This window comes from Drosophila grimshawi, unplaced genomic scaffold, assembly GCF_018153295.1.
Source record: "Drosophila grimshawi isolate 15287-2541.00 unplaced genomic scaffold, ASM1815329v1 contig_311, whole genome shotgun sequence".
In the NCBI taxonomy this organism is placed as follows: domain Eukaryota; kingdom Metazoa; phylum Arthropoda; class Insecta; order Diptera; family Drosophilidae; genus Drosophila; species Drosophila grimshawi.
In genome coordinates this window covers 519,157-539,866 of record NW_025063098.1, presented here as the reverse complement: position 1 = coordinate 539,866, position 20,710 = coordinate 519,157, and the positions used below count along the sequence as shown (strand labels likewise).

The 20,710-nt window shown below is 39.5% G+C and overlaps 1 protein-coding gene and 2 non-coding genes across 4 annotated transcripts in view; 2 read left to right on the top strand and 1 right to left on the bottom strand.

Annotated features, from left to right (window-relative positions):
- Positions 1 to 1,309: 1,309 nt before the first annotated feature.
- Positions 1,310 to 20,710, bottom strand: part of LOC6563753 (extracellular sulfatase SULF-1 homolog) — a 43,354-nt gene continuing 23,953 nt past the window's right edge. For both annotated transcript variants that reach the window (XM_001990729.3, XM_032737112.1), the window contains 8 exons: positions 7,071 to 8,042; positions 6,679 to 7,005; positions 5,644 to 6,337; positions 3,435 to 4,411; positions 3,055 to 3,365; positions 2,373 to 2,573; positions 2,194 to 2,296; positions 1,310 to 2,121 (listed from right to left, as the gene is read on the bottom strand). In XM_001990729.3, the coding sequence (XP_001990765.1) occupies positions 2,007 to 2,121; positions 2,194 to 2,296; positions 2,373 to 2,573; positions 3,055 to 3,365; positions 3,435 to 4,411; positions 5,644 to 6,337; positions 6,679 to 7,005; positions 7,071 to 7,918 (3,576 nt within the window). In that variant the 5' untranslated portion in view covers positions 7,919 to 8,042 and the 3' untranslated portion in view covers positions 1,310 to 2,006. The remainder of the gene's footprint in view (positions 2,122 to 2,193; positions 2,297 to 2,372; positions 2,574 to 3,054; positions 3,366 to 3,434; positions 4,412 to 5,643; positions 6,338 to 6,678; positions 7,006 to 7,070; positions 8,043 to 20,710) is intronic.
- On the top strand, positions 18,362 to 18,434 carry Trnaf-gaa. The gene has a single exon. It is a non-coding gene; the product is annotated as a tRNA-Phe (tRNA).
- Trnav-aac lies at positions 18,561 to 18,633 on the top strand. Its single transcript has one exon. It is a non-coding gene; the product is annotated as a tRNA-Val (tRNA).

Genomic DNA, 20,710 nt, shown 5'->3' with positions numbered 1-20,710 from the left:
CGAGTCCATGTGTCAAGTGTGAATTGCCAAGTGGGTAACAATATTTGACAACACATGAAAACATCTCGGCGATTTAATTAGCGCATATGGTCACAGCTTATTTACTTCTGAATTTGTAGACACCTGCCGCACCGCACCCTCCCCCATGGCCCTAGCTTTTCTACTTTGGGCAAGTAGCAACGTGAGCCCATGGAAGCTGGTCACGATTTAGATTCAAATTCATCTAAATTTCCAGATCAGTCTGTGGCTCACACACACACACACACCACCATGAAGCAATTACCGTTGTGCGAATTTGTTTGTTATCACTTGTTATCAGCTTGTGTTAAATTTTAATTTTTCATGCATACAAAATACATTCGCATACATTTACTTTAGTGATCGCATATTTGATGTATGTTTTGATTAACTCTTTCTGCTCGACAAAGTTGCCAATATCGGTCAATATTTAATCTTTATAATACGACTCGATAGCAACACTCGAGCTGAGCAATCTTTGAATCTTCCTCTGATTTATGGCTGACCTGTTTAACAGATTCGGAACAACCAATTGACTTAATTATTTGATATCTTTTCTTTTAAATATTAAATAATTCAGGTTAAGGTTACTTTTATTCATACAATGAAAATACAAAAACAAAAACAAAAACAAAAGAATTCTAGATAGTTGTTTTAGAGCTCTTGTTTACGACAGCTCTGAGCTTATTGTATACAACTTTGAAATGTATGAAAAACGCATCAAAAGCCAATTATATTAATTCTCCTTACAAATTGTAACCAAATATTTGGAAGGCTGTCAATAGGCAGAAATGTACGAGAACATTTAAGCCTTTACGTAAATCAAGTTTCGTTCAAAGTTTGGGTATTTCACATTGTTTTCTTGTGATTGTTGTGACAACAAAAGCAACAATTTGTGTGTGCACATATAATATAAAATATAATATACACTTGATTTACGGTACACTGCAATGCAGATTATTTACCTGCTCCATTCCTCACGTTCTCAACGTTTTGCTTCGTGTGTCTCAAAAAGTATGCTACAAAATCTTTTCATCTGCTCAGACAAGTTTCGATTTCTGTAGCATACTTATGGGAGCTGCGATTATTATAATTAATGGGATAACTGCCCTACGTCCTACAATATCTATTGTGCCCTTAAATTCTGATGCAAAAGGATTTACGTCAGCAAAAAGGGTTAATTGGGATGTGTTGTTTGTTTACTGACAAGTTCTGTTTGAGTAAGGTGTAAATATTGTGTTCAAATCGACAATCAATAAATAAAACTATAAATTACGTATGTAGTCATTTTTTTTACATATTTATTTATTTTGTTAGAGTATATTTTTGTTAAACGCTCGATATTAACTTTGCCTCAGCAGATACAATAAGATTTGTTCATTAAAGTGTAATGCCTGCTAATAAACGAGTTGACTTAATTATTACAGCACACTGTCAATAAATAACTATTGTTTTTGTTTTAGTTTTAGTTTTTGTTCGTTTTTATTTGCATTAAAAACAATAACAGATTAAATTGTTATTTGCTTAGCGTTTTTAGCAATTTCCAATAAATACAATCACTACAATTATGTATGTAAATATGATCTCTATTTTAACTTGATTTCTTGGCTAAGTGTAGTCATCTACTATATAATTAAATTGTAATCCAATTGCGCTAAATAATTTATGTAGTGTGTAAATATTTTTTATCATTCTCTTTCAAAATGTATATACAAATTAAATCACTTAATGGCTAATTAGAGTTTATTTATATTTCAATTTAAGCCAAAGAAGCAAAGAGTCGCGGAGAGAAAATGAAACTAAACATAAGTTGAATAAAAAACACAGTCTTATTTACGCTGAAAATATACCAGAACGGATCTCACATACATCCATCCCTACATCCGTGTATGTAGACCAGAGCAGTGCGCTGAAGGGTGTGGTAAGCTGGATATGCATTGGATATGTGCTCACTGGGTACTGGGAGTGAAGTGCAACATTGCCGCTGCTTAGGCGGCAATTGGGGGCACTGGCTGCTGGTGGGGCTCTGACTGGGGCAAGTATCTGTGGGATTGCTGCTTCCAGGGGCGACGCTTCAGATGCGTATTCTGCGAGTTAGTCCATCTGTGGCAATTGTCGAGTAAAATAAATGCCGATCGTTCTCAGTTTTCAGGCACCTGGCACCTGGTAGCTCACCTGTGATATTTGGAGAGCTTGCGTCGCTTGGCAGGTGGCACCACATCCATATCCGATCGGCTGCTCACAAACCCAAAGTTGCCCACGCTGGCCGACAGCAGCGCTGTAAGGTAAAACAAATGACCAAATCAAATATATGCAGTGAGTTTGCAACTTGTTGCTTGTTGCTTATTGCTTACCATGCTTGCGTTTGTTGTTGCGCTGTACGTGATTGACAGCGGTGGGCTGCAGGACGGCTGTGGCCATGCCCACTTGTGGCAGCTGTCTGCGCACGCTGCAGTTGCGACCACGACAGCCCTTCAGGCGCTCCAGCCTATCGTGCATGTAGGATCTCTCAGCGGGCGTCAAACTCGATGCACGATTCTGCGTCTCAAAGCGATCTGTATATATATATTTATATATATATGAGTATAGGGAAAGTAAAGCAATTCTTAATGTAATCACGATTGAGAAAGTGTCTTAAGGAACTGTTGCAACTGTTGACAGCAAGTGTTCTATTGTTACTAAATTTATAAGATGTATGCCTCCAGGTATTTAGTTATAACTATTCAAATAAATTGTAATTCTAGCGGTTCTAATTTTACATATTTTACATTTTTACGTATTTTAACATTTTATTACTCACAAGATTTCTAGATAGATGTAAAGCTCCTCAATTAATTAAAAATATTGATTTTAGGCTCTAAAAAAAACGAACTTAACCAAAAGATAATCTTATTATGGTGGGTAATATAATGTTACCATTATGATTTTTTATATTTCGGTACATCTGATCTTAACTTAATAGAAAACTAGATGGCCTTAAATCTTTCCTTCTATTTAGTTTAGCATTGTTTTAGTAATACATAAATAGGACCTTACCTATGGTTAGATTGTAGAATGTAATCAGGCCCGTCGTAAATTCACAGTAGAGATAATCATGGGTAGCATTGATGGTCCGGAGACAGGAGTAGGTGTTGTTGTTGGCATTCATGCAGAAGCAGAAGGGGCTGTCGTTCCAGAAGGGTGCCGTGCGCCAGTGCTGATTGTCATGCGAGAAGCAGTTCATCTTCTCCGACAGGCACTCCTTTTCCAGGCGCGCCTTTTTGATGCGTTTACGCTCCTTCTTGCGCTGACGCTCCTCTTTCAACTTGCGGCGCGCCTCGCGTGCCATCTCCTTGGAGTCCGCATGGCTAAGGTTGGAGAATGAATCAGTTAAATCAAATGAATCAGCAGCGATTGCAGTTTGTGTATTCATTTACCTTTCACCCGCGTCCGGCTCGCAGTAGCACTCGGCACGCGATGCAAATTGTGACATGGGATGGGATTGCTCCAGGGATTCGTAGACAGCAGCGCTGCCAACACCACGCAGGATTTCCTTCTGCCCAGCGCTATACACATTCGGCAGCAGGATGGAAGGACGCGGTGTGCTATTCATGGTGCTGAAATAACTCATATTAAACTCGGGTCCGGCACCCTCCTGGGCAGCAGCTGCCTCATTGCGTCGCCGATTGTCGCCACGTCGGCCACCTGCTGCAGCAGCTGCTGCTGCCGCTTGTTGCTTGCTCTCTCGCATCTGTTTCTTCATGTCCTTCAGTGTGCTGATCTTGTCCTTGAGCAGCTTGATCAGCATGTCGATCTGATTGCGCGATGTGCGCCAGGTCTTCTCATCCTCATAGATGACATCCGAGCAGTTGACCTTATCGGTGCTCTCCTCCACATAGCAGCGAGTGCCGCCCTTCTGAAACTTGCCTCCGCGCCCCACCGGAATACTGCTGTGCATCTTGTGCTCCAGTGTATCCAGCGTGCTCTGGATTTGCTGTATGACCGTTGCAATTGCATCATTGGAGGTGGTGTTGGAGTTGGAGTTAATGTTGGTCACATTCTGTTTAGCAGTCGCCTCTCGTTTGCTTCGCCTTCCATGCTTCACAAGCAAATCAACTGATTTGTCGAGATCGAGCAGTTCCTCCATCTCGTAGGGCAGCTCTGTGTGATACACCTCCAGATCCGAAGCGTGTCGTTTGTGGCGTCGCTTGCCCAGCTGCTGATGGAGATGGTGCTGATTTTGGTGCTGGTGCTGGTGCTGATGCAGATGTGTACGCTTGTGGAGCCGATGCGAGTGTAGCGTCGATGTAGGCGCCCTTATCTTGGTGTAGACCAATCCATCCGAGGTGAAGCAGGCGCAGTTGCGCTGATACTGTTTTCGTGGCATCATCGCCAGCTGATGCTCTAGCTGCAACTGGAAAGGAGCAGTTTTTAACAATAAGTCACAAAATTACTTTTACTATGTATATCGTTTCTTCAACCTAAAACGTAACTATCGGAATACGGACATATCCATCCTATCCGATAGTCAAGCAGCATTGAACGCTATAATGGGGGCTAAGATAACATCGAAGGTAGTCCATGAAGTTCGTTCAAAGCTAGACCTACTCGGGACTCACAACAGGCTCACCCTACGATGGGTTCCGGGTAACAGGGACATAGCGGGAAACGAGGCGGCTGACAAGCAAGCAAGAATGGGGGCAGAAAGGCCCCTAACAGGACCAGAACCGTATTGTGGCATAGGGAGACACACTATACGACTGGGAAAGAACAGCCTTAGGATACTTACCGGTCTATTGACAGGACACTGTAGACTAAGAAGTCCCTAACAAAATTGGGTATATAAAGTAGCGATCTGTGCAGGTTTTGTGAAAGAGAGCAGGAATCCTCGATACACATCCTGGCAGAATGTGTCGCCTTAACTAGGGGTGCAAGTTTTGAATTGCAGAGACATAGAAGACCTCAACCCAATAATGATCCTCACATTCGTGCGGGAGCTGGGGCTGATGGAAGAGCTATAGGCCCAGGGGTACAATAGATCAAATAGGTGTAGTTTGCCCCAATAATTATGTTAGTCGTTTAAATACGAGGGGTTGACGGTTGAAGTTTTTCTCGCATATTAAATTAAAGTTCATTTTTAAATATACGGTTTTTTTTATTGCAGTTTAACTATTCACTTATTATAGCTGCTGCTATATTTTTATTATTACTCTTTATTTAGATAGTTTAAATATATCTCAAGTGCATCATCAGCTTGCAGTTTTTTTAATTTGTTCGCTTTAATTTCTAATCTACGCATTAGAACCACTGAGCTGCACTGGAATTACATTTCCCCACAAACTCTCATCAGGTGAGAGTGACTCTATTTTACTCCTTATTAATATTGCGAACTTCTTGGTTCCGTTGTGTCTAAGCAAACATTTTATGGCTCTCTACTTCTCAGTTTGCTCACAAAATTATAATATGTACTTTTAGCTATCTGCCTTTGATTGTGTTATTGAATATAATAATATTATAATAGTTTAATGAACTCTCTTTTGTCGTCACTGAGTGAGACTTAAATTTGGATTCTTTTGAATAGATTTGACAATCAGTCATAGCTGCCAAGGTTGAAGTCATTATTTAATCTTATCATGGCATACTCACATGGAACTTGCACTTGTGCTTGCGCCAGCGTCCATCCTCATTGACGCACTTCCACTTCTGGCCGGGTAGACAGTTCTTTAGCAGCGCCGGATCCGAGCACTCCGAGTTGAGTCGCATCATTTTGGTGATGTAGGGTGCTAATGGTAGATTGTTGTCATGCTGCTGCAGCAGCAGCTCTTGCTCCTCCAACTCATCATCTTCATCCTCTTCGGCTGCGCCATCTTCCAGTTCGTCATCGTCCAGTGCAGGCGCTGAACTGTCCATGGCACCCTCTCCATCCCCATCGTCATCTTCTGTGTCGGTGTCGGCGTCATCTTCAAATTCATCCTGCTCCACTGCAGTCGCCATCGAGCTCAGCATCGTGGCTACAGTGCTGCTGCTGCTACTGCTGCTGATGGTGGTTGTGGTCATGTTGTCCCTGCCCAGCAGATCCTCGAGTAATGTGCTATTGACTAGTTTCATGTTGCGTCGTTCCGCCAGCAGACGCGCCCGAGATTCGGCAATCTGGTCCGCCGTCTCTCGACGACCTGAACTCTCGATAAGGAAGCTGTCCGGCCAAGTGTCGCGCACAATACGATTGCGACTGAGCAGCAACGGCAGAATGCTGCGTCCATCCATTTGGGGAGGCGTCGGCACTCCGCCCATGTCCAGAAAGGTTGGGGCCAAATCCACATTCAATACGATCTCGTTGACCCTATAAAAATACATTCAAAAATATACAGTGTGTTCTCGAATATTATAACACTTTGCTGCCAGACTTGTTTCTGATTAACAAAATAATTCTCACTTAAAGCTTAAATGTAAGCTTATTAGAAATGTTTTACGATATTTTAATATATATTTAAAATATGATTTATTTGATTCCAGATTAAATTTGAAGTCTTTTCATTTGCAGTTTGAACTTTGTACGTTTTTTCCTAAATCAAAATATGTTTAGTAAAAAGTTTTTATGAGCAGAATTGATGTTCAATGTATGTTGATAACTTTCCTTATGTAATAATTAAAAAATGTAATCCAAGTAGGTAGACAACTTACACCTTAGATGCCTGTATGCCGGGACCACGGATGAGGAAGGGCACACGCACATCGAACTCGAAGGGAAAACTCTTGCCCTTGATCAGACCAAATTGACCCAGATGATATCCATGATCCGAGGTGTATACAATGTACGTGTTGTCCAGTTCGCCCAGGGCCTTCAGCTCGTTGTAGACACGCTCCACGGCCACATCGACGCTCTGGAGTGTCTGCAGGCGCTTGGTCATGAGGACGTTTGTGAAACGCTTGTGCACCGGCAGCATGGGATCGGTCACTCTCAAGATCCACTGCTTGTCGGGATTGGGAGCGTGATCATAGCTGGGAGTGCTGAAGTATAATGAGAATTTGAAAAATGATGTGAAAGTTCAGTTTCGATGCTGTGTGGCACTCACTGATGTGTGGTCACATTGTAGAACAGATGACTGTACTGCGGGGCAGAGTCTTCGGGTCCGTGTGGCGCTGGAAAACTCATGGTGAGCAGGACGGGTTTTCTTTGGTTTTGCTGCTTGGACGAGCGAAGAAATGCAATCGAATCGTTCGCAATCAAATCGGGATAGTAATCCTTGGCATAATCGAATCCATGCTTTATCTTCTGCCCATTCAGATTGATGCTGTAGTTGTAGTACTTGGAGTTCATGATCAGACCACCCCATTCACGCCACCCGGGCGGTATATACGATCCATTGTACTTGTTCAGATACTTGCCAAAGTATCCGGTGCGATAGCCAGCATTCGATAGATATGTGGCATAGGAGCGCGTCTCGTGCGTCGCCTGCCACTGCGGACTGGAGCAGTTGTCGTTGTTGGTGAACACCATATGGTTGTGCACATACATGCCCGTCAACAGCGACGATCTCGCCGGACAGCACATCGGCGTTGTGGTATAGGCATGCCGAAACTCCGCACCTCCGTCCCGCAACAGCCGCAGGGTGCGGGGCATAAAGTTAAGGGAGCCCAACTCCACATCCTGATCGTCGGTCAGGATGAGGATTATATTCGGTCGCCGCTCGCGGGCCGCATTCGAGTCGCGGGAGAAGCGCCTGGACTTTGACGACGATCCACTGTTCGAGTGGCTTCGATGCTGCTGCTGATGTTGCTGGTGTTGCTGGTGTTGCTTGGGGTGCAACTCATCCCCCGACTGCTGCTGCTCCTTGGCCTCAGCTATGCTCAGCAGCAAATTGAAGCCGAAAATAAGCAGCGCCAGGCAGCCAATGGCCAGTTGTAGCTTGAACTGTGGCATCCTCTCCTATATCTCCTATAGGATGGAACCTGTTCCTGCTGCGCGTTTGCTAAAGTTCGCTACCGGGATTCGCTTCAAGTCATTTGCCACATTATGAAATACGCGTTATATACATATATTTATCCTGGAAGTAGTAGAAGTAGAAACAAATTAGTCCTTTAATATGTCAAGGAAAATATAGTTAAAAGTTAAGTGTACATTTTATAAATATATAAATTATTAAAAAAGAAATATAAAATTGGTGCTTGAAACTTCGGTGAATAAATTGGGATATTTGAATATCATTTAATTTGTTAATGTATTTTCAGCAATATTTTTTTTTTAGATATTATTAGAAATAATTAATCGTTCGTGTGATAAATTGCAAAAGGTAATGAATGTATAAAATTCAACGATATACATTTTACCATTGAGTAGATTGCAAATAAATTAGTTAAGACTTGAATAAATATATTTTCAAATTTTCTTTTAAATTTTGCATGTGAATTGGTTTATCAAATATTACATTTTTTTATTTTCATATTTGAAAGTACTTCTTTAATATGATGTCAAAAATAAAAACAAACAAATTGAAATAATTTTTTAGTAATAACTACAAGTTTTGATAATCTTCAAAAACATGAAAAAGACTTGCCAAGAATTTAAATATTGAAACTACTTGAAACTACTACACGAACTCAATTTTTCAGTGAGCTTCTCAGGTCAAATGTGGGTTAAGATCCTGCGCCCTAAATTATTTTGCTGGTTAATCAAGTGGCTTTTGCTGCAAGGAAGGGCAGCTGCTGCACTTTATGCAGCTGCTGTTGCAAATGTTATGCACCGATTGACATTCCGCACAGAAGACGACGATGACGACGGGGATGACAAGGACGACAAGGACGACAAGGACTCGAGAGCTCTTGTCACCAAATATTTGCAAAGATTTCTGCTCTTGGTCGAGCGAAAGGAAGAGCCCAGCCGAAACAGAGCGTTGAACAATTTTGCTCACTTATCTGAATATGCCGTTGCTGACAACGCTATCGTTGTTGTTGTTGTTGTTGGTGTTGTAGTTGGTGTTGTTGTTGGTGTTGTTGTTGTTGGTGTTGTTGGATGTTGTTGGTGTTGTTGGTGTTGTTGTTCTTGTTGGTGGTTTTCTTTATATTTTTGAGCTGTTCGCTAAGTGTGCCGGTGTCCTTGCTGAAATTTATGTGCCACTTGCCGGTTAAGTGAAAACTGCTTTTACTGCTGCCCATCGCCGTCTCCCTGTTTGCCCCTCACCCAAGTTCATCATGCAGTTTATTTTCGCATGGCGGCAGCAGCACGACCAAGTAAAAGGCGCAACCTGCATTTAAGTAGGGGCTGCTGCTGCGGCTTTGAATTGGGTTGGGTTGGGTTAAGGGTTGGGGTCGCTTAAGTGTGATTTATGCGCTACAAGCTGCAGCAAAGAGCTTTTTGCCATTGTAATTGCAACCAAGGAAGTTGGCTTTCAAAAATGTGCACTTTTATTAACCGTAGAAAGGGAAAGACGCCACAAGTTTATTGGCCAAGCCAAGCGCCAATTTAAAGCCAAACAAGTTTTAAATTAGCGAAAATAGCGAAATTTAAAGCATTTTTACGATGTCGTTTTTGCAAGTCAAGTTTAGCTTTGACTAGCCAAGCAAACACATTTCATTTTTGCCGTTGGCCTTGATAAGAACTGACTGTTTGTTCCCATTCTTGGCCAACAATTAAATGTCGAAAAGCTGTGCCCTTCACTTGACAACAAAACGGCGTAGCTCTCTTTACACCATCTCTCTTCAAAGTCGACTCTTAAAGGCCAAGCTCTTAAAATAGCTCTTTTATTTTAGCATTCTCTCAGATTTTGCAACGTCTTCAGGCAAACTCTTTGGTTTTTGAAACTCTTTTGTCTTATTTGTTCTCTTGGTAATTTTCTGCTGGTTGTTCTTCAGTACATTAACTCCCCAAAGCCTCTTTCAATTTATTAAAAAGCAGACTGTGCACCAGTATCTCCAGGGTCTATTTTACCTCTACCTTGTTCATTTTGTTTATTAAATTTAATCGTCTAATATAAATTATTTATAGTTGTCTCATCTTCTAAAAGCCCATTATAAACAAAGGAAACGATTTATTTATCAGTTAGAATAAGATATATCCTTAAGCTTGTTTTTTAATAGGCAAAAGCATAAAAAATATGCTACTCAGAGCCACCATTCGGCCAAACTCATCTCAACTATAGCATCATCAATCATTGTTTATATTACATTGTATCTTCAAATCATGCAAATCGATTGTCCGGCTTTCTGTGGAACTGCACACTGGAGGGAAAAACCAAATTGCTGTTGTTATTTCGCTTTGAAATATGCGCTCATTTATGTGAAAATGCGAAAACAAATAGCAGATGGGGCAGACGCAGGTTGCCACAAAAATAGATAGCACAAAATGAGTGGAGATCGAAGGCGCCTCAATGGGCCACTTGACGGGGGCACGGTACAAGATTCATGAATGTATGAATATATATATGAATGTATGAGTGTATGAATGTACCTTTTTGTATATGCATGAGTAAGTACTTCTAGTTCGAGTGTCTGCGCCTCAGCAGCAAATGCAATCTTTTTTGCCTGGCCTGCATTTATTTATGCCCATTTATGCTGCATTTCTCGATCGAGTGGTAGGAAATTGCAAGCAATTGTAGTAGCTGAAAGGAAAGCCAAAAACAGCTGAAGTGGCGTTTTTGGAAAGCAGCTGGAAACAGTCGGAATCAACATCAACATCGGCATCAACATCGGCATCGGCATCGGCGTCAGCATCTTTGAGTCCAACATCGACTTCCTTATTCCCCAAGGTTGTTTAAAATGCAGCAGCGACGACGACGCAAACCAGAGAGAAGAACGAGTTTCGCGTAGCTGCTGCCCAGCATGACCCAAGTCCATGGCCCTAAAAAGGAAACATGTTTCTGGCCGCACCAAAAAAGAAAAAAAAACAAAAAAAAAAAGGAGCCACAAATACAAAACGAGGCAAGATCTGCTTCTTTTTCTTTTTCTCTGGTTGCGGCACCTTCCAACCATCCGCAGGCTTTGACAGGCGTCACGCATGCGCAAACGCTTTAGCCGGCGACCTGCACCAGACCAAAATCTTGTAACCAGCAACCTGGACCTGGACGACTTCAGTCTGCACTCGGACCAGACTGAACATGTTCCCTAGCAACAGCAAACAGACTCGTTCTCTATCGCCAGAGCGAAGAGCCTCGAAAAATAAACAACAAAAAACAAAAAAAGCAGCGACTAAAAAAGGCAACACGATTTTCTGATTCATTCATGAATTTCACGATATTTATTTGTTTTGTGTCCTTTGCTTGTTTGGCTCTCGACTCGGTTCTTGCAGTCTCCTCCAGCTTTGCCTTGGCATTGTTAGCTTCTTAGTCCGTCTGGTTATTATCTTCTTTTTGTTCTTTTTGTTCATTTCGTGTTGGTCTTTTTTTGTGGAACTGGCCATAAGGTCGATTCTTAAAAGCCGTGTCTCTGTTGCTAGGCACTCGTAAAATTTTATTACAACATTTTAAGTGTAGTAGCTTTTGTACATTTCAGAAGGGTATTCGCCATTTGTAAGTATTTCTGTTGGAGTGCTGGAGTTAAATGGTGGAAGCGGCCAATGATTTCCAATGTGATATCAAATGAAATTTAACAAGAAAAGATTTTATGATTAAGATTTACTATCTGTTCCCTATTCAGAGACGAATCCAAATAATGAAATTCGTTCACAACCACTTATACATATTAAATGTATCCATTGTAACTCCGCATCGATTGTTAAAACTATTTAATAGCAATTTTATAGCTATTTATAGTTTTTGCATTTTTCTCGTATTTTATTTAACTGGTTATTCGAATGATTCGCATTGCTTTGGCTTTAATATTCCAATATTCAATTCCCTGTCCATAAGGGTATTTTATTTAATTAATATAATACATACAAAGCTACAACGTATAAGTTAAGCTTGTCTACAAATATATTGACGAGATAATATAGATATTAGGTAACACACATTTAATTCTGTTTGAAAATGCATTTTCAATGATGCCACCATATATGAATTATACATTAAATTATACCCATTGAAATACAAATCGAATCACATCACCGCCAGTTACGAGGATAAGGAAGGTCAACCTGCCAACTACCAATTAACAAATAAATAAACTGTGGACAGTCAATTAAATTAGTTTTAAAATATCGTTTTTTGGCACTATTTTCTATTTTCATTTTTATTATATAGTCCGCTTCATATTCAAGAAGATTGGATTTGATTCAAATTTGGTTTATTTCATTGACATTTATTGCTGAGCATATAATTTATTTGGGAGGTTTACTTTATTTTAGTGAAAACACATAGTGAGTCATGAAAAACTCAATAATTGGAATATTGGATGTCCTTTAAAGTTTAATAGCATCATCGATTGCTTTCATCCAGCTTTCATCGTTCAACTTCGAAGAATGCATGCTGCCTCACCAAAAGAAGAGCGACTTCAGTTATTATTTTACACATTATGTGGTTACTTGAGGATTGCCACGGAATATAGTGGCAATCCTCAAATGAGCACAGAACCAGAATAATGATTACTTTTGTATATGTACTAACTTATGAAGTATAAATAAAAGCATATAGAAACTATCGGCGAAAATAACTTGCATGCAAAATTCCGTTTAAAATTGGTGATTAATACTAAAGAATTACATATATATGGAATATACACTTGCCAGACAATTCAAATCAGTCATGTATTACAGAGTCTACAACTTTGGACGGGTTGTGTAAAACAATGCTTATCAGATTATACGATTAAGCAAGCATTTGAAGTGGAAAAAGGGATTGGAGCTGGACATTGTGCAGTAGTCAAGTCAAAACAGGCAGCAGACAACTGCTAATGGAACAGCAGCCAGAGATAGAGACAAAGGCAGACAGATGAACATTCAATTAGAAGTAAATAAATGCATATTTCAATTAGCTCGCAGTCCAAGCCAATTGAGTGGATGCATTCTGGACACGCAACGCTGATCCATCAGTTGCAGTTCTGCTGCTCAGGGCTTAGCGCTGATTTATGGATGCAAATAAATGGCAGTTGACTTCTTGACGCCGCTAATCCGACAGCGAGGCGACAGTTCCAATCCAATGATAAATTTCGCTTATAAGGCTGGCTGCTGGCTGTTGGCTGTTGGCTGTTGGCTGTTGAGTCTGCACTGGACTTGGACATGGCTCATTAGCGCACTCGCATGTGCAACTAGTTGTTTGTCCAAGAGTGGGCAACGTGCATCCGTCGCTGAGGCATCCACTTGGACAATCTTTGCGGGCACAGACTGACAGACGAGCAAATCTGCAAATTTGGAGCAAGCTGTGTGGGATGCGGTTAGGTCCAGGCCCGTTCGACTCAGCGCTTAATTAGGCAATTAAGTCAGTTAAGGACTGGCTTAACAACTGCCTCGGAATCTCAGTGCCAAGTCAATTTAACGCTTAACTAACTATTTAAAAACTAAATCATGCGCTGCAAAAGCAAAAGCAAAAGCAAAAGCAACAAACATTGCGTACTTACGCGGGAGGAGTGGGCCTTTAAGCATACCCACATACACACACACACACACACACACACACACACACACAACATCTTCCACTTCTAACTTCGACTTATGCCAGCCCACAACATTCATGAGAACAAGACGTAAACTACTTGGCTACATGTGGTAAATGTCACTTGGATGTAGCTCAGCTCATGGTTTTCCGAAGTGTGGACAAAGAGCGGGGCGGAGTGGAGGGGAGGATGGGCTTTTCAGAAAACTTTGGACACGCATAGGAGCTAAAAAGGTGCACTTCATGAGACAGTTACTAGCACGTTGCCATGAATACTTAGGTTGAGTTAGTCGTTTTGAAAGATTCATTTCATATTCAACTGGTGGCCAAAATGAAGTAGTCAAACAGCTTAAATATTTTATAATCGATTTTAAATTTAGCTTAACTATTTGATAGTTAATTGAATGCTTAATTAATTTTTCTGAATTATGTATGATTCAAAAATGCTAACCAAATTTTGTTTAACTATTCATAAACCAATTGATTCTGTTTTTAACTAGTCATAAAAAAAGGCTACTAAAACACAGGAAACACAGAAGTCTTTCGCTAAAACAATAATCTACTCTGTTCCATTTGACAACAGAGTATAAATATTAAATGCATTTTTGCAGACGTTATTTGAGTTACACTAAATATATCAACACTTGATCATTTAAATTCTTTCAAAATAATGCTGTCGATGCAAAAAAAATAAAAAATAGCAAATGGAACACGTCGGCATCGAGAGTGCTCGTCTTAGAGATACCGTGTAATATTTAAATGAATATTGTGCAATTACTAAAATAATCTGCATATCGACTCTGCTAAAATAGTATAACAACTTTTACCCAATTTTTATGTTTGTTGGGTATGCAAATTTCCAGTTCCGCAAGCCAAAAATATGAATAAAATGTATTCAATTTGGTGGGTAATTCGTGTGAGTGCAAGCACAGAAAGAGACACTCAAAACTCAAAACCTGCTCGATGTGAATGACTTTGGCGCACGTTCGGATTGTCGGACAAGTGTCAGAAGGCGAAGTGAACACAAAACAAATGTCAAATGCGCCTGTGTTTGTGTGTGTGTGTGTGTGTGTGTGTGTGTGTGGGGGCAACTCGGCAGCGAAATTAATTTGTGAACAAAAATAAAACATAAATACAAATTGAATATATGAATAGATTCAAAAAACGTCGCTGCTAGGGACTCAACAATAAATTTTAATGGATACAAATTGTTTTGGAACGCGCACAAATAAATCTTTTGTTGCAGAAAAAACACATCCAAAATTTGCATAGTCATGGTGGATTCTGAGACACCCTAGGCCAAAATCGGAAATCAAAAAGAATTGTAATTAAAGAAGAGTTCGACTATAATTATGAATTAATAAGATTATCAAATTAATTAATCAGATTATATTCTGCCAATATTAAAATATACAAATTTATAAATTCCTTTCAAAAAATTACATTTTTGGATTAAATTAAGATAGTTAAGCAAGTTAATTAATAATAGCCAGTTTTCATATAGAAACTAAGGGCTCTGAACTATTTATTTCGTTAGTCTTAATTTATGGAAATTGTGACAACATCAAAGATGAGTAAAAATAATTCACACGTTTAAGCTTTAAAGAAAATCTTTTCACAAATTTATATTTATGAGTTGTTAATTTGTAAGAGAGAAAAAAAAACAGTTTTGAATAAATTACTCGTTGGCAGTTTTACGCTCACGTTTTGCCGCTTTTGCATATAAAGTTTATTAGCTTTGCTTACAGCTGACATTTTGAAAAACTTGTTAAAAATTTAAAAAAAATATCTGCATAAAGATATATAGACATAATTACCACTGGACTGGTATTGACCAATTTACCAATATGCCAGTAGGTTTCGTAATAATATGCCTACTAAGATTGGCAAAAGGTCAACAGCTGCAACTATTTTTTCATACTGTGTAAGCCAATTCACAGATAATATAAACCACAAACAGACGGACAATATTTTTCCATGTCCATTTGCCACAACACAATTGGCAAATTACAGGCAAACATTTAGACATAAATAATGCCCAGCAATGAGTAGGACAAGCCCTATTTCAGTTGCTGTTGCTGTTGCTGTGGTGATATAAACAAATCAAATCAAATTGTGACCCACTTGAAGCTTTGACAATTTTCTGCAGCAGCGAATCAACAAAAAACACACAAACACAAACAGTGACAGGCAAAAATCGTGTTACATTTATCCAGTACAAGAATTGAAAATAACCAAATAAAAAAGAGAAACTGCCAAAACATTTGGAAAAACTTTGCAAAAGCAACAAAAACCAAAAAGAAGTTTTGTAGGAAACTGTGCTGAACTGCGGTTTTTGCTGCACATTTTGTCAATTTACATTCAAAACGAAGTTTGCCTGCCAAAGAACTCTCGAAAATTGCCTGACATTTGCATATTGCCGAGCTGAGGTTTACATAGTTGAGACATGTGACAAATGTGTGGGGTGCATGGACTATCGATCACTTGTAACACAATTTAAAAATTGTGACTTGATACAGGGTATTTTTGACCTAACCTGCTAACGTTGTAACGTTCTAATGGATATATCAGCATTACACACCAGCACCACAATCAGGACACCATCAACTACAACAACAACAAAAACAAACTTCAACTTTAAACACGTAAAATTTAATTGCGCATAATTTCAAGCAAAATAAAGCGAGAAAGCAATTTGCACTTGTTGGGAACGCCTCAAGGTCTGGCAGTTCAACAAAAAAATAAATAAATTCAACAGAAACGATTGCGAAACAAATCCAAATTGAAATATGCGGTTCACGTCAGGTTGGGGCTGGGAGCTGGGAGAGCAGGGAGGGAGCAGGAGGAGACGCAACTAAAATAGAAATTGTAGTGCAAATGTTAAAAAATTCTCGTGACATATCACAGGAATGTTGTCTCGCTGTCTCCACTGCGCTTCTTGCCGTTGCAAATAGTCGCAGCCAAAAACGCTTCCAGGCCAGAATTGGCCACAACATACTAGCCTGAATATTCTGTTGATGGCACCGAAAACGAAACGAACAAATTCGACGACTCTTGAAAAGTTGCTTGCCTTGGACTAAATGCTGTGGTCAGCAACATTGTGCCTCTGCTGTGGGCAGGCTATAAATCATATTAGCTGGCTGGCTGGCTGGTTGGCCGGCTGGTTGGTTGGCCGGCTGGCCAGCAGGGCGTGGTGTCGGGTTTTCTAAAGAATTTCGACTGCTACTGCGATCAGCTTTCAAGAATGTGAATCATTGGCAAAAGGTGAAGCTGCCCTGATGATGACGACGACAACAGCAACAACAAGAAACACCAACAAAAGATTGCTTCAGCTGGAGAATGCCAATGGCCGTCGGGGCTCAGCTTTCAACACGGGGCGTCAAACGGAAGCCGCATTAGTTACAAAAATATATATATATATATCAGGAGAGATGACCGACCAAAAAATTATCATACAAACTATATATACGTATATATCGGGTTATTCAATTACTTGTTGACACTCTGCCCCTAGTGAAAGGCCAAGCTGCAGGGACACGAGCCGCAATTATCACAATACTCAAGGCAGCGCATTGGGATTCCTGTGTTGCAAGCATGCCACATGACGAAAGCAAATATAATAATGACTTTAAAATCTATGTTTTGCTTGTATTTAAATTATATTTTTTACGTTTTTCACGTTGTGAGAAAACGTCTAAATTCTGAGTAGTTTTTAATTAAATTCCCCAAACATAAATATTTTTGAACAGTTCTCACTGTTGAAATTTTGTTGCTCAGAATTTATAGACACTGGAAATTTCGGTTGCTCAGAATTTATATTGCATGATAAATTATTTCGTTTTAGTAGTTTCGACTCTTAAATATTTAAAGAAGTATATATAAAATGCATGGAAATTATTGTTCATTATTTTGAAAATAGAAAAACAATTTTTATTAATGGAATTTAAATCATTCTTATAAATTAGCCAAGGTGTTCTTCATTATATTATTTGTTGTTATTTCATTATTTTAATTACTTTGAATAACTTAAACTTATAATTTGCAAACTGAAAATGTTTTTAGCCTGATGAAAGTTGAAAGTTTATTTTGGCAAAATTTACGTTTGGTCTACCGAGACAGATTTTGAAACATTGCCAAAAAGGTAGCGCCCATTTCACTATAATATCGGACACGTTTCGTGGCAAACGCCGAAAAGCATTAAAAATGCCATATAATGTTTATTTGTTTGCGTAAGCATCATTAAATTTACAATATAATGTAATACGCTTAGCGTAATGTGCAGCACTATTCAGATTTTGGTTCTTCTCTCACAGTTAAACTTTGCACAGTATAGTTTTAAAAACAAATTATTTCTTGTATTCGAATACAGTCGGAAATGTTAAATTTTTAAAAGTTCGTTTGATGTTCATAAAATGAAAGCTATGTTAAACAGAAAAGGGGAACATTTTGGTGTGTGCATTTTGCAGCTGCAAAAAGTTTTCCAACTGCACCAAATTTATAAAGACGTGCAACTGTCAACGCAATTTTCATGGCTGTCTGTCAAACAAATAAAAAGTTGCCAAAACTTGTGCGCATAAATAAAGCGAGCGAATGCGCGTTTTAGTGATTTATATGATGTACGCGGAATATAAGTAATATTCGCAGTGTGTATGAGAAATGGTCTCACTATTTATAGAGCAAAGTGCAGTGAGCGTTTCTTAGACTTCAACTTTGTTGTGCAGTGTAGATTATTAGTACGTTTGTATGTATGTGTAACTCGTAGGTTGATAGTTTATCAGTTGCACTTGTGAATTTATTCTATATCCGCTTTTTTTGCCGCGTGACTTGTTGGAGATCGGACAACAGCCGAAATAGCTCAGTTGGGAGAGCGTTAGACTGAAGATCTAAATGTCCCCGGTTCAATCCCGGGTTTCGGCAAGTCAGTCACTTTCCTTTATAGGATTAGTGTAATTTTTTTTTAAAATTATTTTATATATATTATTATTCTATTTATTTATTTAGACAGTCTAAGAATTTTTCTTTGGAATTCTAAGAACTTAATGTGTTTCCGTGGTGTAGTGGTTATCACATCCGCCTAACACGCGGAAGGCCCCCGGTTCAATCCCGGGCGGAAACATTCGGCCCAATCCTCATTTGGAGTTTTTTTTTTGGTATTTTATGAGATTAATTATCTCGTTATAAACAATATTAGAGCATACGTCAATTAAGGTTAATGACCTTCATGAGGCAAATGCAACTTTGGGTAATCTAGAGAGAGAAAGTTTTTACACTTAAGGATACTTCTCAACCCCCCACAGTCCACACAGGTCAACAGCATATCATGCATGAAAGAAAAACAACTCTCTCTGTCTCTGTCTCTGTTTCTCACTCTCTCTCTCTCTCTATCTGTTTGTCATAGGTTTTCCTGGACAGACCGAAATGTCTGGAGCTATTCGATGTTTTAGCAAAAATAGCAAAACCAAAATAGCAATAGTTGCCGGAGCAATCTGACGGTCTAACGATCTGCGGTCTGGTCGTCATTTGAGTAGTACAAAAATAAATAATGAGCAATAGTCAAGCGCCAAGCGCCAAGCGGCAAACGCCAATGTTTTCCATCTGTCTGACAGTCTGTCTGTCAAGCATAGATACATATATTAAGAACGACAAACGCTTTAATATGCTTTCATTAGTCAAGGCAGGCAATGGGAGGGATCAGCATCGGTCGTCGCCTGTCGGTCGGGGTAATTAGACTCCATTAGTGGCAATGGCAGACACTTCCTTGAAGCATACAGAAATTGATGCAAAGTGCTCAGCTGTCTCCAGCAATAGCTGCGCTTGTATCTGTGTATCTATATCTATGTATCAGTATCTGTTTGTGTATCTGCATGTGAGTTATGCGCACCATGTGCTAATTTTGAAATGTATTATGCATGCCTGTGTCTGTGTGTGTGTGTATGTTTGTATGTGTGGGTAATGGTGGCACTTGATGCGGCGCTCATAATTTTTGAGCCATTAGACAGACTGATGCATAAACTCATTAAAATATACTTGAATGCCTCAAAATATGAGGCGACGCGTTGCAATGCTGGATGCCATGGCCATTTGGCGTCGCATTTGCTTAATTTGTCGAGCAGTGACAAATGACAAGGAGCAGCCAGCCAACAGTCACCCATTCCCAGACGTACACTGTTCCTCCCTCCCCCACCCATCTCCCAACATCTGCCCATAGAGACATGTATACAATGTGACAGTTTGATGCGCAACAAGATAGATTGGCTTACAGCGACGATGGAGATGGAATTGCATGCACCGGAGATGGAGTTGTTGCCGGAGCTGGGGCTGAAGCAGAAGCAGAAGCTGGTGTTCGAGTGTTCGAGTGTAGCCATTACGCAATTTGAGACAACTCAAGCAAACACTTGAGATTGTTGCCTTAGGGATATGTTGGTTGCTGCCTGCTGTTGTTGTCAGAGTGTCGACATTAATGACGTTGGTTATTAGCGCTGCCAGCTATTGAAGATGTTGCACAGCGTCATTCACATTAGTAGCTGCCACATCTTAAGTGGCCTATCCGGCCAGCCCATTAGGGATAGGTCAAGGTGTGGCAGCACTGAATCGTTAAAGCCACAAGTGCCATCGTTAATTATTAATATCTTTAATAATAATCTTGAACTGTGGTCTTTTGCTTTATGGGTGTAGCCATTATAATCTCAATATTCTACGGGTTTTACGGGTAGTACGAAAAAGAGGACGCCCAAGCTTTTAGCCTATAGAGACTCAAAAAGACAGACAATACTTAGGAAATTTAATATTCGTGTAGAGATTTATATAGTAGATAAACCATATTATAGGCTGGTATTCCTCACTCAAGATCGTTTCTTGACTATACGATATGGACGTCCGATGGCCATAAAATGTTGCTCAATACACTAAAAATTTAATAGACTTTCCTAACACCAAAAAAGTAGTGTGTAACTTTTTATATAAGAGGTATATTTTTGACCAATCGTTCTCGTTATTTGTAATAATTTGTAGATTAACCAGACAGAATAGATTGTGGAAGGAAGACAGGAGCAACGACAAGTATTAGATAACAGTTAAATATTGGCGTATTTAGATATATGTATTTAAACATCAAAAACGTTCACTAATATAATTATATTAGATATATGGTGTTCATAAATCATACTTTCTTCGATTTATCACTATGACGGCTT